The sequence below is a fragment of the Anolis carolinensis genome, chromosome 2 (genome assembly GCF_035594765.1).
Source record: "Anolis carolinensis isolate JA03-04 chromosome 2, rAnoCar3.1.pri, whole genome shotgun sequence".
Taxonomy (NCBI): Eukaryota; Metazoa; Chordata; class Lepidosauria; order Squamata; family Dactyloidae; genus Anolis; species Anolis carolinensis.
Window position 1 is genome coordinate 226417044 of NC_085842.1, and position 16717 is coordinate 226433760.

At 37.6% G+C, this 16717-nt stretch overlaps 1 protein-coding gene across 1 annotated transcript in view; it reads right to left on the reverse strand.

Annotated features, from left to right (window-relative positions):
- Positions 1-16717, reverse strand: part of LOC100566773 (atrial natriuretic peptide receptor 1) — a 60899-nt gene that overhangs the window by 6196 nt on the left and 37986 nt on the right. The window contains exons 14-19 of the mRNA XM_062971838.1: positions 13917-14036; positions 12367-12460; positions 9473-9560; positions 4778-4917; positions 3724-3876; positions 3125-3223 (exon numbers count right to left, since the gene is read on the reverse strand). Of these exons, the coding sequence (XP_062827908.1) occupies positions 3125-3223; positions 3724-3876; positions 4778-4917; positions 9473-9560; positions 12367-12460; positions 13917-14036 (694 nt within the window). The remainder of the gene's footprint in view (positions 1-3124; positions 3224-3723; positions 3877-4777; positions 4918-9472; positions 9561-12366; positions 12461-13916; positions 14037-16717) is intronic.

A 16717-nucleotide genomic window follows, 5' to 3' on the forward strand; every position in this document is an offset into this window, starting at 1 on the left:
AGTTCTCCAAGACTTAGAGGGCTGTATTCTGACCCTCCTGCAATTGGTGATCATGGTAATGAAAATTAAATTTACATTTTTCTGTTGTTTAAACAAGGTGTATCCTCACTACTTGTCTGTAAGTAAATTGACTGCTCTGGAAATGTAGATCAATGTTGATACAAGGCACATGAAGAATACTTGTTTAGACTAAAACAACTATCAATTTTTATAATTAAAGTACTACTTTTATCACAGCCATACTGTCAGTGGCAGCAGAAAACACAGAGATTTCAAAGATGAATAAGACGTTGTAGGCTGCCCTTGTAGATCTTGCCCTAGGTCCGACCTTTTCCTATATACTCCTGTGAAGAGAGGATTGACTGACTGAATTAACCTGGTTCTTACCCATATACATCTTTGACTTGAAAAAGCTTACTTCTCATCTAGCAGTCAAGTTGCTCCTGACACAGAAAAAGTGTTACCCCTGAGAAGGAAATGAGAGATGATTTCTGATTTCTTTCTTTGAAACAACACCTGTCAAATAAAGAGCAATATTCTGCACGCGGCCTGTAAACTAAGGCAATGTTTTCGAACTGCTAGGTTGGCAGGAGCTGGAGCTAACAGCGGCAGCTCACACCGCTCCAGGTTTGAACCTGGGACCTTTTGTCTCCAGCTCAGTGCTTTAACGCACTTCGCCACCAGGGCTCCTTTTCTTACCCACTTAAAAAAGGAAAACCACTCAGTCACTCTGTAGAATTTTCTCTATGCATTCTCTACTATTTTTGTTTGTGTGTGACAGCTGTACTCTGTTCATCCATCCCAAATAATGTCCCAGAACGAAGCAATACTGAGCAAGATGGAAATGGATAGTCAGGCCATTTCTGTCTGCAGCAGCAAGGGCTTTAGAAATACAATTGGCAGCAAAATCTTAGAGGAAGAAATCCACCTCTTCTATTGGTGAACCAAGCCTCTAGAAAAGAGTTAAAGAATGTCTCTTTCACAGGGAAAATTTGCTGAAAGCATGTTCCCATTTTCTCTGCTCACAAATAGCATGGATAATTTTAAAATACCATGTGTGCATAACCCTCCCTGCTTTAAACATAACCAGGCACAGCCTTCTCGTTATATCCATTGCTTCTACAGCCATATATTCAACCAACCATAGCACAAAATATTCAGAAAAAAATCCCAGGTGCAAACTTTACTTTTGTGTGTTGAGAACTACGCTGATGTGTAGGCATACAGTGCTATAGATGCTCACCATTTCACAAATACTCAACCTCTTTCCAGCACTCATTTGAGTTGTTCACAATTTTATTTAAGGAGTGCCATTTTACAACATAATTGCATATAATGGGGCTTATGCACCCTGACATTTTGGTATTCATGGGAAATCCTGTAACCAAACCGCAGAGGATACCAAGAGCCCACTGTACTTGCATGTGTGAAGTGGTATTGGTTGAACTAAAATAAATATAAGACAGTGATGCTTTGTGTTCCCTGGCCAGAGGCAATTCTTCTGCCCAGAATCTTCCATCTCCGAGGGAAGAAGATTCCAGCATTTCGGATACATCTGGAACAACCAGCTTGCTTCCCTATCTTGCCCCTTAAAGGAGCTGGGGAGGACCAACTCATTCAAATCAACATGCAGACTTCTCCTTAGTCATGCAACATGGGTATTTCCCAAAGCTGATCTTCCTATTAGAGTGATCCCTTTTCATGTAATGAAGCATCAGCAGGGGTGTAACTATGAGGAGGGGATAATGGGGATACTGCACCCTCATTGAAACTTTCCTTTAATCCCCAAATTCTCATCATTGTAGTAAAAACTTTAACTGAGAAATTAGAACACAGTACTGGCATACAAAGAAAAGGAGCAGGCAAAGGTACAAAGGGAACACAAACATGGCAAATAAGTGTTCTAAATAATATCTCAATCTGTGAAATTCTCTACTATACGCCTGAACGCAAGTGCTGGTGACCACACACACACACACACACACACATATTCCCAGAGTGTTTCACATCTGAAAAATGTTCTAAAGAATCCTGAATCAGAGAGTTACAGATTGCGGCAATTGCTGCAGATAGGAAACGGCTTCAGTATGAGAAACTGGCAAGTTCTGGACAGCTTCATGACCTGTCTTCTTGTTATGGTAAAGCTATGGTTAAAAAACAGTTGGAGGGCAGCCCCGCAGAATCTACTGTACCAGTACCATGGCATCCTGTACGCAATGTCTCACTCAAAGGAAGGAGTTTTCAGAGGGCTCTTCCAGATTGTCCAAAAGTCTCAGGATTGGATGGAATTTTAGCTATAGTGATCAGGGGTGATGAGTTCTAATATCCATAGAAGATTATTTGTGTTCCAGTATGTTTCCAGTGAGTTTCTACTGATATTGAGATGTACAGCAACTCTTTAGAATGGTGATAGTTCCTGTTCTTGTGCTCCCTCTCCCTCTTTCTTTCCCTCCCCACCCCCCCCCCCCCCCAATGCTGAGAATTATAGATAGATTGTTTTCAATGTACACTAGTTTTCTGACAATCACAAATTTCAGGGAGGGATATCAATATTTATGGGCAAATAATGACAATCTAATGGATACAGCTCAAAGGACCACAGTGACCTGAAATGTCACATTCCAGGCCTGAATGAGGTTTTTGCTACCTCTGAATCTCTCCTAAAGTTCTGATACACCCACCCAGTTTGGTCGGGGGAAAAGAATTACAGTTCCTGGAAACCTTCATAGTTGTGTAACTCCCACCCTGTCTTAAATGTTCAGAGCAGAAAGACAGGTAAGCAATTTAAAACTGGAAACCTACAGTGAAAAATGTTATTGTCTAAATCAAATGTGGGTAGAAACTAGAAAGTAGTATATCTTTCTAGTAGTTTATGTAGTGGGCTGAGAATGTCAGTCCTTCTCACAAAATATGCTGGAAAGAGTCAGACTTTCCTCCTTGTTACCTACTATTAGTGGCAATTCTCCAAAAGAAGACACAAGATCCTCCATACATTGCCCTTCTTCTCAAAGAAGATTTTACCAAATTGGACTGTTCAAATTAACATGTTAAGAAAAAAATCTGAGATGATTTTATTTCCCACTCATTATTTCTCACTGAGATTTGGTGACCTCTGAAACTCTACCTTCACTGGTAGACTCCATCCTGGAAGCTGTGTTGACAGTGTCCCCAAACAAGCAATATCGGGGCATTTTGGTTCCGACAACACCTGCCACAACTGGCCCTAAAAAAGACAAAATTGTTCAAAAAGACTTTGAACTCCTCAGTATTAAGTTGATAATAATGTTAGATAATAGCCAGGTCAGGTAAATTATCCATCCTGTGAAGGATCACTGAATTTTTAAAAAGCTAAAGAAAAGAAGAACATTGGAAATCAAAATTAGAATGAGAATGAAGAACAACATGGAGAGGAGAATTGTCTCACCCCTTCTAGGAGTGCCAATACATTATTATGAATTGTATAGGCACATAATATTTCCCACCCCAATGCACAACCAGGTTTAGCCATTTAGGCCAAAACTGTTATGCATTTATCCCCCTGCTCTTGCTCATGTTGCACTTCTCCCCAGTTGTCAATGAAGTCAACCTGATAATTCTAAAAATATGTAATCTGTACAAGTCTAAAAGCAACAAAGCTATTTTCTCATGGTTAACATATTGAATGACCAGATTTCAAGTTAAAATAAGTTTTAGTGTAGGCCACAACATTGCCCACCATCATACCAGAATGGATGCCCGCTCTGATCTTTAGCTGGGTGTTGGGCTTGTGTGGGATCTTAAATGTTTCGCACACCGAGACAAGGTCCAGAGCCATACTTGCAATTTCACTGGCATGGCAAATGCCATTCTCTTTGGGTACTCCTGACACAACCATGTCTGAGAAGGAAGAAAAGGAAGAAGAAAATATATATCCACTAATCTTATAAAAGCATTTTCCCCTGAAATATTTGTTAATTTCTCCTACAGATATATAGGCATTAACCCCCTGCATGCATTTGCAAAGGTTGTATAGAGTTTATTGAGAAAGTCAACCACTTGGTAAGGTGTACTGGTACTAGAGAGCTGAGTGAAGCCAACAATGTCACTGGAAAGAAAGGAGAAACCTCATCATAGTACTTGTATATCTGTATCTATTTATCTATATGCATTAATTTTATAGATGAATTTTCCCCTCATATGTTACGTTTTTGCAAATCCTATATACATATTGACTCATGTGCCTGTATATCTGTATCCATATTTATACATTATTTAACCTACTGATGCCTCGATTAATATTTTGTTGGTATCTATTTTTATTTTGAAATTTACCAGTAGCTGCTTCATTTCCCACCCTTGGCTTATACTTGGGTCAATAAGTTATCCCAGTTTTTTGTGGTAAAATTTGGTGCCTCGGCTTATTTTCGGGTCGGCTTATACTCAAGTATATACGGTAATATTCAACCCTATTGAAATGAAGGACTTCTGGCTCTAGCATATTATAAAGGTCATGCTGGACCTGGAAAATATTTTACCAACGTGTCTAGATAAAATAACAGTCCTATGGACATTGGAAACTTTCCTTGATACAAATAATTCTTTTGGATACAAATAACTACTGGTAAATGGTTTGTCCTTGGTAATGATTTTATTACTCTGGTACAAAAAGAATCATAATTGAAGTTTTCATCAGTTTGGATGCCCTTATTTTATTCTTTCATAGCCATTTGGAGCAAGAACCCTTGAAGATCTACCTGATAATAATAGTAATACAGTAATAATAATCTGAAGCACTCACAAGCATCTCCAATTGTTTCCACTTTGTAGACATCATAATTATCTATAATTTCATCAAAGGTTGTATAGAGTTTATTGAGAAAGTCAACCACTTGGTAAGGTGTACTGGTACTAGAGAGCTGAGTGAAGCCAACAATGTCACTGGAAAGAAAGGAGAAACCTCATCATAGTGTATGTCAGGATGTATAAAAAATATTTTGATCAAACAGTTTAAAGACATATTTCGTATTATATTATATTTCTTGACTCCCTCGTCACATTTTTTTCTGGTTATTGTTTTGCTTTGGAAAGGGAGGGACCTAAGAAGCAGATTAAAGCCTCCATATATCTTGGTATATGCTCAATGGCCTAAATTCTGTTGCTGCTTTAAAGTAGAATAAACAATTTGAATCAAATGGTTTACTCTAGTTAGGAGCAGAAACAGGATTCATATAATGATTTAATTAATAATGGACACTCTGGTTGGGACTAACCAACAGGAAGTCAGCCTATATATATATATATATATATATATATATATATATATATATATATATATATATATATTCTTGGCTATCCAGATGCTCTGGAATTAATAATTTTGATTATATATATATATCAAAATCTTGAATATATATAAATAAGGGGCATCATTTTATGATCCCACTGTATACAATGAATGAATGAATGAAACTTTATTTATAGCCCACCCTAAAGGACTCAGGACAGCTTACAACAAAATAAACAATGGCAAACATTCAATACACCTGTTTCGGCAGGCTTTTGACCTCCGTTATTGTGGTTTTTAAATTGCTTAGATTTTAGCTTGTTCTTGTAAGCCGCTCCAAGCCCTGGGGGAGTGGTGGCATATAAGTTTGAATAATAAATACATAAATAAATGCTGACAACAATATATAAACAAATCAAAAATAACTCAATAAATTATGAAACAACTTAGGTAAACAAGACAATAGGACTTGAGCATCCATGGATTTTGGAATCACCAGGGACCCTGAAACCAAACTTCAATGGATACCAAGGGGCCAGTGTACTGCATCCAGTACTTTACACTTATACATTTGTAAGCTGTCTGAATTGCATTGTGTCCATGTAGGAAAGAATGAACAAATACATGATTAAAGATAGCTTACACATCTTTCAGTCTGTGAATAATACCATTTATGATTAATTTCTTCCCATAATATGCACATTCATTACAATTAAATATTTAATTAGATGATGAAAGGCGATAATTAATTTAATTGGTTGGAAATAGCAGTACAGTCTAACTAATTGAAACTTTCATTATGCTTGTTATAATTATTTGTCACCACTGCTTATGAACTCATGCCTTCTATTTTCACCACAGCTGGGCCTCCATATCCATTGATTCAACCACATACAGCTTGAAAATACCACCCTAATGAATCTTGATCTTCCTATTTTGTAAAAGGCACCCCAATTTACTACTACTACATTCTATATTTAATTAGACTTGAGCCTACACAGATTTTGGTTTCCACAAGAGATCCTGGAACCAAACCCCAGTGGATACCAAAGACCCACTGTAGTTCATATTTTATGTCATACTAAGTGTTTATTCTAAGTGCAGAGTATATGAGAAATACTGAAAATAAAGCTATGCTAAATAAAAATCTTATATCACTCATGCTATGTGCGGCAAGGCTCACAATAGACAGAACATAGAAAAACTAGAAAAAGAACTGGCTAAATAGGATATGGGCTATTGGAAAAGTTAATCTATAAATCAGAATTGGCAAAAGGAGAAATGAAAGAAGACCTATTTGAAAATGTATAGAAGCCATTTATTTTATTAGATACATGTGCAAAAGTAATAGCAAATTTAAACCACCAAGCAAACAAGAAAAATTATGGATGAACAATTAGCAAATATTACCACTACAGTATATGTTATGGTTAAAATTAGAATAACTTAAAGCAAGTGAATTAACAAAGCTGTACAAAGTTATATGTATAATGGAGGTGGGGGAGCATAACGCTGGGAAAAATCAATGTAACAATGCAATTGTACCATGTTAATTGTTTTTTTTAATTATAAAATAGTTTATTTAACAACAAAAAAGGAAAACTTGGTTTGTAAATTAGCAATGGGGAATAAATAGACCTCCAAATGTTGTTGAGCGATCCTGCGATGTTCCTGCGATCTTTCAGCACTGACTATGCTTGGAAGGACTGTTGGAAATTGAATCCCAGGAACCAAAAGAAGGCCCATTCTTTACTGTGGATTCACTTCAACCCAGGCAATTCTTCTTCTTTAGAGAGCAAACTGCTGTGCCCATAAAAATAACTTCCTCTAAGCTCTGGTACATGGAATTCCAATACTAAAGATTAAAAACTTTCCAATTCATTCAGTGATAGAGAGCAATCAAATTCTGCAGTGGAATATCTGTCCAAAAATGTTAATTAGCATTTTATTTGTTTCAAATATATTTGTTTATGGGACAAAAGAGCTCAATAATGTGAGTCGCTCCTCCAAATGAATCAAGTTAAACTTCATTTGTAGGGGGGTTGGTATATAATTTCTTTTCTGGACATTAGATTTACATCTGTCGGGCAGATACATCTTTTGGGTGTTGTCCACCCTTTCATACATAAATCTTGCCCATCTATAGACAAGACACATAAGCATAAATCAGTAGACATTCATCAGCAGAATTTTAATGAACTTGCTTGCTGAATGCAGAAGTTTGAACTTCAGAACAATTCTAAACAATGATGCCTTTTGCTCACAGGAGAAAAAAAAATACAAGATCAAACGTTATATCACACAAAGCTTTTGTGTACAAACCATTATTCCTCAAGATGAATCAGAGCAAGTTCCCACTTTCTATACTAGTCCCCTGGCATTAAGGGTGAACGTAGATTGTAGAATCAATGCAGCTGGACATCACTTTAACTGTTATGGCTCAATGCTCTGGAATCATGATGACATCTACACTTCCATGTAACCCAGTTACAGCATGGAGAATAACTGCATTGAACTGGATTATATGGCAGCATAGACTCATATAATCCAGTTCAGTGTGGTTCATATTGCATTATATGAGTCTATCCTGACCATTATAATACAGTTCAAACTGTATGTTATGACAATATATATGGAGCCTCAATCAAAGACTGCTCATGCCTCACCAAATTCTAGGATAACAACAACAACAACAACAACAACAACAACAACAACAACTCTATTTTTGTATCCCGCCACAATCTCCCCGGAGGGACCCGGAGAGGCTTACAACGGGACCAAGCCCAACAAAACAGAGTCAACCAAATAAAACACATTTTAAAATGTCAATAAACATATAACAAGCCAATCAAGCAATCAAAAACAGTAAAATATTGAAACATTAAAATCAAAACCAATCTCCACAACCAGAATCAGGGCTATAGTGGGCATGTCAAGACTGGAGAGGGGAGGGGCTGGGCATGGGCTTGTGCAAAAATAGATACAGTAGAGTCTCACTTATCCAACATAAACGGGCCGGCAGAATGTTGGATAAGCGAATAGGTTGGATAATAAGGAGGGATTAAGGAAAAGCCTATTAAACATCAAATTAGGTTATGATTTTACAAATTAAGCACCAAAACATCATGTTATACAAAAAAACTGACAGAAAAAGTAGTTCAATACGCAGTAATGCTATGTAGTAATTACTGTATTTACGAATTTAGCACCAAAATATCACGACGTATTGAAAATATTGACTACAAAAATGCATTGGATAATCCAGAACATTGGATAAGTGAGTGTTGGATAAGTGAGACTCTACTGTAGTAAGATTGGGATAAAGTACTGTGTTCAGTCTGGCAGTTAGCTGGATCTAGCAGTCATAGACAGGGCCTAATCATTTGCAAATGTACATTGGAATATCCATGTTTTCATGTCTCTACGGAAGGTAGACAGGGTGCAGAACACTGAGCTACAACAGTTAAAGTGGTGGAAAAACTGCACTGATTCTGCAGTATAGATCTGTCCTGAATCTGCTGCATCTCCTATAGCATTATTACCATACAGGTTATAACCATACAGTCCATTTTTCCTGATCTTGATTGAAACCAATTGCATTATCAGGAAATGATTCATTGAAACAAATGTGGCTTGAGTACCTAAGAAAGAGCAAAATTTGTTACTGCTGTTGTTATTAAGCCTCATACCACTCAATGGAATGGTGAAATAGATAAGATCAAATTCCATGAAATTTTGGGCATAGTATATTTCACTTCTAAGAGAGTCAATCTTCTTCTTAACAAAGTCCTACTTGAATTGAATCTGCTAACACAATTCCACAAGGGTGCTGATTCTGGAGAAGGCAGAATAGTATGTTTCTCATTGTAGACATTCTTGATAGTCTGGGCAACAAGGTCTGCTGCAGTTTTTCATACTATAGTTTGCATTGCTACAATATGTCTGTAAAGCCAGTTGTATAAGGAGATGGAAACAATAAATGTGTCCCTCAACATGGGCAGATGCAGGAGCACCTCTCTATCTTTAGAAAAGAAAGCATTTCTTCAATTCTAAGATGCCATCTATTCTAAAACACACACTAATTTCACAAAACGAGAGAGTAAGATGAATATATATATGCTTATGGAAAAAATATGCTAATGGAAACTGAAAAACAGGATAGCTCCCACAGGCTAAGTAGAATTCGCCCATTAATTCCTTCCCAATTACCTGAAAAAGACGGTGGAGTTGATGTAACTTTGAGCCTGTGAGGGTTTTCCTTGCCGTAAATCATCAGCTACTTGTTTTGGTAGCATGCCTATATTGAATGATAAACAAAGTTATTATTACTACAGTATCATGAAAAATTGACTTGAACTCATTATATTAAAAAGAACCATCAAGAATCTTAAAGGAACAAAAAACGACTTGGTCAACAGATCCATTCCTCCACTGACCTCTAAACGTAGACCAAGGGTAGGAAAAGTGTGGCTGTCTAGATTAGTGGTGGGATTAGTGGTCTCCCAACGCTGGATCTATACTGCCCTATATCGCAGGATCTGATTCAGATTATCAATGTAGATATGGACCAGATTTCGGCTCTCTAGGTGTTTTGGACTTCAACTCTCACAATTCCTAACAGCTGGTAAGTTGCCTGGTATTTCTGGGAGTTGACGTTCAAAACATCTGTAGGGCCAAAGCTTGCCCATGCTTGGTATAGACCAAAGTTGAATGCTGTAGGAACAAAAAGCCCACTAGCATAGTGATATAAGATTGTTGCTTTTTTCAACAGCACTTGGAATTATCCTCATTTGAAAGCCATGGTGTATCTGCTTGAACGACATTTTTGGAGTTCTGGATAGCTCATTGTTTGAGCTGTGAAAGCACCAGACTGTTTACTATGGTTCATTACATGAATGGTTTGACTCAATAGGATCCTGGTTTAAGGGTGCTTCCAGATGGAAAGCTTTTCATGCTACCAGTCAAAAGGCTTTATTCTCTAATGCAGTGGTTCTCAACCTGTGGGTTCCCAGATGTTTTGGTCTACAACTCCCAGAAATCCCAGCCAGTTTACCAGCTCTTAAGACTTCTTGGAGTTGAAGGCCAAAACATCTGGGAACCCACAGGTTGAGAACCACTGCTTCTAATGCCTTTATCTTCTTAAATGCACCCTTTTGTTGTAAAAAGGAAAAAGAAAGATAGAAGCGATGCAAAAACATAGTCATACTTCAAACTAAGTGTGATAACATCTAGACCTCGGCAACATAATTTGAAAGTGGCAAGAAAATAAAAAACTTCTTGATTGAATTCTGCAGTATATTGCATTATTTTTCAGGTATGAAAATTCAGGCAGATCTAGCAATTTTCAAGCTTCCAGCTGACTCATAGCCCTGTTAGGAAGCCATAAATGTTAAGATTCCAAAATAGAAATGGTTTATTCAAACAATTCATCCCTGTGTTATTTCCAATCTTTTAGACTGTGTTTTGATTGCATTTGTGTATTTTATTTTTATTAGAAGCTTTTAAAGCTATACTTCTTCAAATTATTTCCTGCTTTTATTCTTGGCTTCGTATTGTCTCCTACCTTACCTTCTCCTTCTCCTATCCAAGGAATCATTAAACAACATCCAGTGGTGGCTTGCGGTGTTCATATTATGGGAAGAACAAATCCACTCTGGATTTGGTTTTAAATTGATAGGAGTTGTCCATGGTGCTGAGACCTAATCCCAAAGGCTCAGAACTTTGGATATCTCCCCTAAATATTAGATTCAATATAGCATTGGAATGATGGAGCAGATTTATTATTCTAATGTGAAAGCCACTAGCTACCATGACATTATTCACTGATGCATGAATGATGATTTCTTAGACCACTTGGAAAATAATATAGAGGGAATAAGTTGACTCACAATTTGTTTCTTAGGTATTTTTATTTTTCATACTAAATGTTAGAAACAGCAACCTCCGAAGCCTTTCACTATTTATTTGTTAATGTATATATTTGCTAACCTGTATTCTATGTGTATATTGATTTGCCAATTTGACTTACCTCTTTGGTGTGGGAGGAGTTATAGACATGTGATTGTACTGAGCATGTTCAGACTCAGGACTTCATTTTGTATTCACTTTTGCATTAAGACCTCAGTGGAGGTGGATATATGTATCTGCTTAGAGACTTCAATGGATGCATGTATGCTTATGGACTTCGGTGAATACAACTATACTTAAAGACTATGGACTATTGATTAAGAATGGTACCCTGTGTATTCAACACAGAGAGGAACTATATCCTATCTATAACTGAACTTTAATAAGAAATGTGCCTGTATGGTGAATTAATACAAGATGTTTGTGAGTAAGGAAGATATGTTATTTTTCAAAGACTTCTTTTTTAAATCTATGAATGCATATTTTAAACTAAGAGGTTTCAAGGAAGAGTATATCTTTTGGGCAACTGGAACTTCAAATTCAGCTTCAAAGAAACAACCATCCTCTGCTAACCAAATATATTTCTGTAGTGGCATATCTTTGTCCTTGACAGTTTAAAGACATGGTTCTTTAGTTTAACATCTGAGTTACCAGTATGCCATTACATGAATGCTTATTAATATCGCTTGTTCTAACAAGGTCATACTTTTCTTGACTAGTGGTTTTCAAAAGTTGGTCTCCACCAGGGCCAAAGCCAGAAAACTTGGGGGGGGGGGGGGGGGGTTGAAACTTTTTTAGCAAATAAAGAATAGTTCCATTACGCAAAATATAGAAATCATTGATAAACTTCAGTGGACACTCAAGACAGATAAACTTCAGTGGACACTCATGGGGATTTGGGTAATCAGCTAAAATTCTTGAGTAAACAAGTTTTTTTTTTTAAAAAAACTGAACCCCCCCCCCCCCAGTTTGGCTACAGCCCTGGACTCTCAACATATTCATGGATATTCACATTTGCCAAAATGATATGTGCCCAGAGACTGGGTACAGTTATTTTCCAATACATCTTCTCACAATTGTAATTATGTGAGGATTAACAATTAAAGAACTAATAAACAAGAAAAGAGACCAAGAAGAAATTGTCTTCTGGAAAAACCACAGATCAGTTTCTCGCAATATCCTTTATTGATACTTACTATACAACAAACGGTCTGTCTTTTGCTTTTCATGCATTAAGTCTTGTGTCCTTTCGCCTACTAACACTTCCAGGTGTTTACTGTATTTCTCCATCTAAGCAAACAAAAATGTATTCAGCATGAGTAACATCTGAAGATCTTCTGTGTGGGAGGATAATCAACCATGCATTCACCAGCAGCAATCTCCCATTGCCATCAAATGTTTGCATAAAGGCTTGTGAGAAGATTTTACATAGCTAGCCTCACAGGCCCTCTACAAAGAAATGGAGTTTCTTTGAGATATCAAACAAAACCTCACTTGAAAAGAGGTCTAAAAGCACTGGCATAATGGCAGATAATCAGCTACTATACACATTACACAACAGCCAGGTGCACACTGGTGTTTTCTACACTGAATGCAAAATGTGAAAGGAAGAATTTATCCCTAGACTCCAGGATAGATATATAGCAGTACGCAATAAAATATAATCCTCAAGACCAGTGATTCCTAACCCGCCATCCATGGACCACCAGTGGTCCCCAAGAACTAAAATATGGTACGCAGTCTCACAGCTACTACACCATTCCAACAAAAGTGACTGGTCTCACAAAACCTTCTTATAGTGCCGAGGCAACGGGGATGTCGGGAGGGGAGAGGCTGATTACCCATGACAACAAGCCTCCTGAATGCTGCTTCTCCTCCTCTTCTGCCGCCCTGAGTGGAGCCATTCCATGTGGTGCCGGGAAACATGAGCGCCTTGGTGTCTTGGTTTTTAGGCCTGTTCCTGGGGTTATTTGGAGCTGATTCAGAAAATTGCATTGGATAGACCACACCAGCTCTAGATGATTAAATATAGTTTTCTGTGGGTGAGCAGATGGCGACTACTGGATGGCATGTGTTCTGTATCAGAAACTAGAGTTGATGTGGTCTGTCCAATGCAGTTTACCGAATCAGCATCCCAAATAACCAAACCAAATCTAAAGTTGACCAAAAACTGATTTGTAACCCTTTTGGTACTAATGTTGGAGAGTGGTGCTTGGTCAAAGTTGTCCCTGGTCAAATGGTCCGTGGCCAAGTGGTTCCTAGTCAAAGGTTGAAAACCACTGCTCAAGACAGTCATTGTAGTCTTCAATACGCTATGGGACACCTTTTTATTCTAACTTCCTTACTCCAAATGTTTCTTCCCAGAATCGCCTGAAACCGCAAATTGCTTTTAAAATAGGTTGAAATGTTTCCTACTGTTTTAAAAACCATTTTTAATAGTTTGAGGAGGCTCTCACTATTTTAAACACCTACTCTAGTCTTCTTGCCACTTCTTGATTTGTTTATTTTGTTTTTTGGTACTCACTGTTTGTCAGCCCAACAGGTTCCATTGGCATGATGGTGTATTCCAGATCCAGCACAGATGCCCACCTCAGCTTTCACCTTTTTCCTTACTCTCACCTTATCTGCAAAGATATTCCTATACCTACATGTTCCTGTGGCATGTTTTCACAGCTTGCAAGCTTAACCAATAAATATGGATTTGCTATAGCACTCTATGGTCTAATAAAGCAGCCACAGTTCTTACCAAAGTCATCATCATGTCCACTGGGCTAACTTTGTTTGGGTTCATCTTGTGCAACAGTTTCTTGATTTGATCAAAGGTAAGCCTTTGTATTGGATTGCTCTTTTGACACTTTCTGATCAGCTACAAGGAAAAGGGATAAAGAAGAGCAGATCATCCCTTTCAGTTCAAACAGTGCCTATCATTTCAGTGTCGTATCAGTGAGTTAGTGAAATGGACTTGATTATTATGATTATATGATTCTACAGGACAGGAAAGTGGATTCAATTTCTTATCCTGAGGTTGGGCTTAGCACAGCGGGATAAACCGCCAGCTACAGAAAATCCTACTGATGGAAAGGTCGGCAGTTCGAGCCTGAGTCGGGGTGAGCACCTGCTATCAGCCTCAGCTCCCTGCCCACCTAGCAGGTCAAAAGCAGAAATGTGAGTAGATAAATAGGTACCGCTTTTAGCGGGGAGGTCGTAAAGTCACCCTTAACGACATCGACAAAGCTCCTCAACATTGAAGGTGGAGTGACAGCACACACACACCCCAATCCCCCATGGCCGGAGTCGAGCACAGCCTCCGAGATGCCAGAAATGGAAAGAGGGGAAATACCTTTACCTCTGTCTGTATTGTCTGGCCTTGTTAATTGTATAACGCCATTGAATACTTGCCGTATGTGTGTTCTGTAATCTGCCCTGAATCCCCTTGGGGAGATGGAGTGGAATATAAATAAAGTATATTATTATTATTATTATTATTATTATTATTATTATTATTATTATTATTATTATTATCATTATTATTATTATTATTATTAAATGTCAGAATACTTGTTTGCATATTCTTCAGGGAGAAAATAAGCTAAAGAACTTCATGAAAGATGCCGGGTAATATACCAGAATCAACCCAAATTTTGATATAGAGCTTTAGCTTTCAAATGCAGTGTACTTACATGGGTTAAGTCCCCACTGAGTTCATCAGGACACATTTCTATATATGCTTGCACAGGATCACATTGCTGGTGCATTAGGTTATTTCTTCTGTCTGTCTACAGTTATGTAACATGATCCCTACAGGCAACCTTCCCCCATTCTTCTCCATACTATAGAAAATTGCTTTAAAGTCTTTTCAAAGTTATTATTTTGGAAGCAAGACAAATAGACAGTGGGACTAAGTTACTGACATGCTTGTGTTATGGCTGGCATCCTGTTAGGGATATATGCATGTGTAAGTTTCCTTATGCACCTATACGTTCTTGGGCACTGTGGGGTTAGCATTCCATGCCTACTTCCACAGTGCCCAAAGCCACTCCTTGCAATGTAATAAACAGTGTCTGAAGCCCCTTGCACAGTCGTTCCCTGCTTCATGAAGAATTGGCAGAATTATAAAAGGACTCTCCTTAGTCAGATGTGAAAATGATAACTTTGGTGCTGAGAATTGCTGGGATCTGTCAGGGGGCCCAGACTGATGCAATAATTTTGTGTTTGGTTACAAAGACATAGGCAGACCCTTTTCCCATTCTGTATGCTGCTCATGAAGCAGATAACGTCCTTGGAGGGAAATTCAGGGATGCTTCGGTAAATTGGGAATGCTATATAGCTCAGCCTAATATAGGTCCGCATGAAGACTTACAACACTGCTCTGTGCAGTACAGGATTGCAGCCTAGTTATGCTAGTATTGTGCCCGTGAATTAGAAACCTTTCCTATGGAAACAGTGATAGTTTCAATTCATGGATTTCACAAGTAGCATTTGATTAAAACAGTTAGTACCCATTTTCACATAAAAGAACAAACTATTTCAGAAGTTTTCACCCCACTGGGTGAAAGGGTTTTGCAAAAGGTTTTTAAGCATTTGCCCAATATATTCCTTATGGGGACTTTGAATAGTGTAGAAGAAATGCTGGAGGAGAGAATATTGAAGGAATCTATTCCTCCTACACTGTTTCCTTGATCCAAAATTGGGCATAAGGACAGGAAGTTATGACCAGTTCAGTGGAAAGTAAGCCGATACGATATATTGAAACATTCAATCGAGTTACTTCTACAGTAGCCTAAAAAATAATATCAGGATTGAAGCGCTTTTTTTATCTTGAAGACCAACACTGTTTGTAGAATTTGTGTTCTACTTCGAATCAGCATTCAGTGATGAGGAAAAGTTTAGATCCTTCTTTTAAAAAATCAGCCCTGACATTTACCTTACAAAAACTAGAGTTCTACAAAACTATTAAATACAATCATGGGACTGTCAGTTTATAACCAGGGGAAGTCATAAACCTCCAGTGGCTGCATATTAAAAGCATCGTTTACTCCATTCTGTGATTCAGAGACAAGCTGAAATTTCAGTTTACCAGAATAATACTGTTTTTAAAGGAGATAAAGGCCACTCACTGTTCTGGAAAAAAAAGGTTCGCAAATGTATCTTTATTGGGGTTGGTTTTTAAATGGAAAAGGGAAACTTTTCCTTCCTTCATAGGGAACATGCTTTGAAATCAAATGTATTGTTCTATGTACTATCTGTCTTTGTTATTAATTGTGTAATGGCATTGATTGATTGCTATATATATTCTGTAATATGCCCTGAGTCCCCTCAGGGAGATAGAGTGGAATATAATTAAAGTATATTATTATTATTATTATTATTATTATTATTATTATTATTATTATTATTATTATTATTATTAACTCTATCGGTAGCTTCAGTTGCGGATATTTGCAAATGAGAACTGAAATCATATTGGAGAATAATGCAGGAATTAGAATTATACAGTTAGTTACATAATGTCCATATCCAGTAGAGGGCTGCTATTATCCTACTATG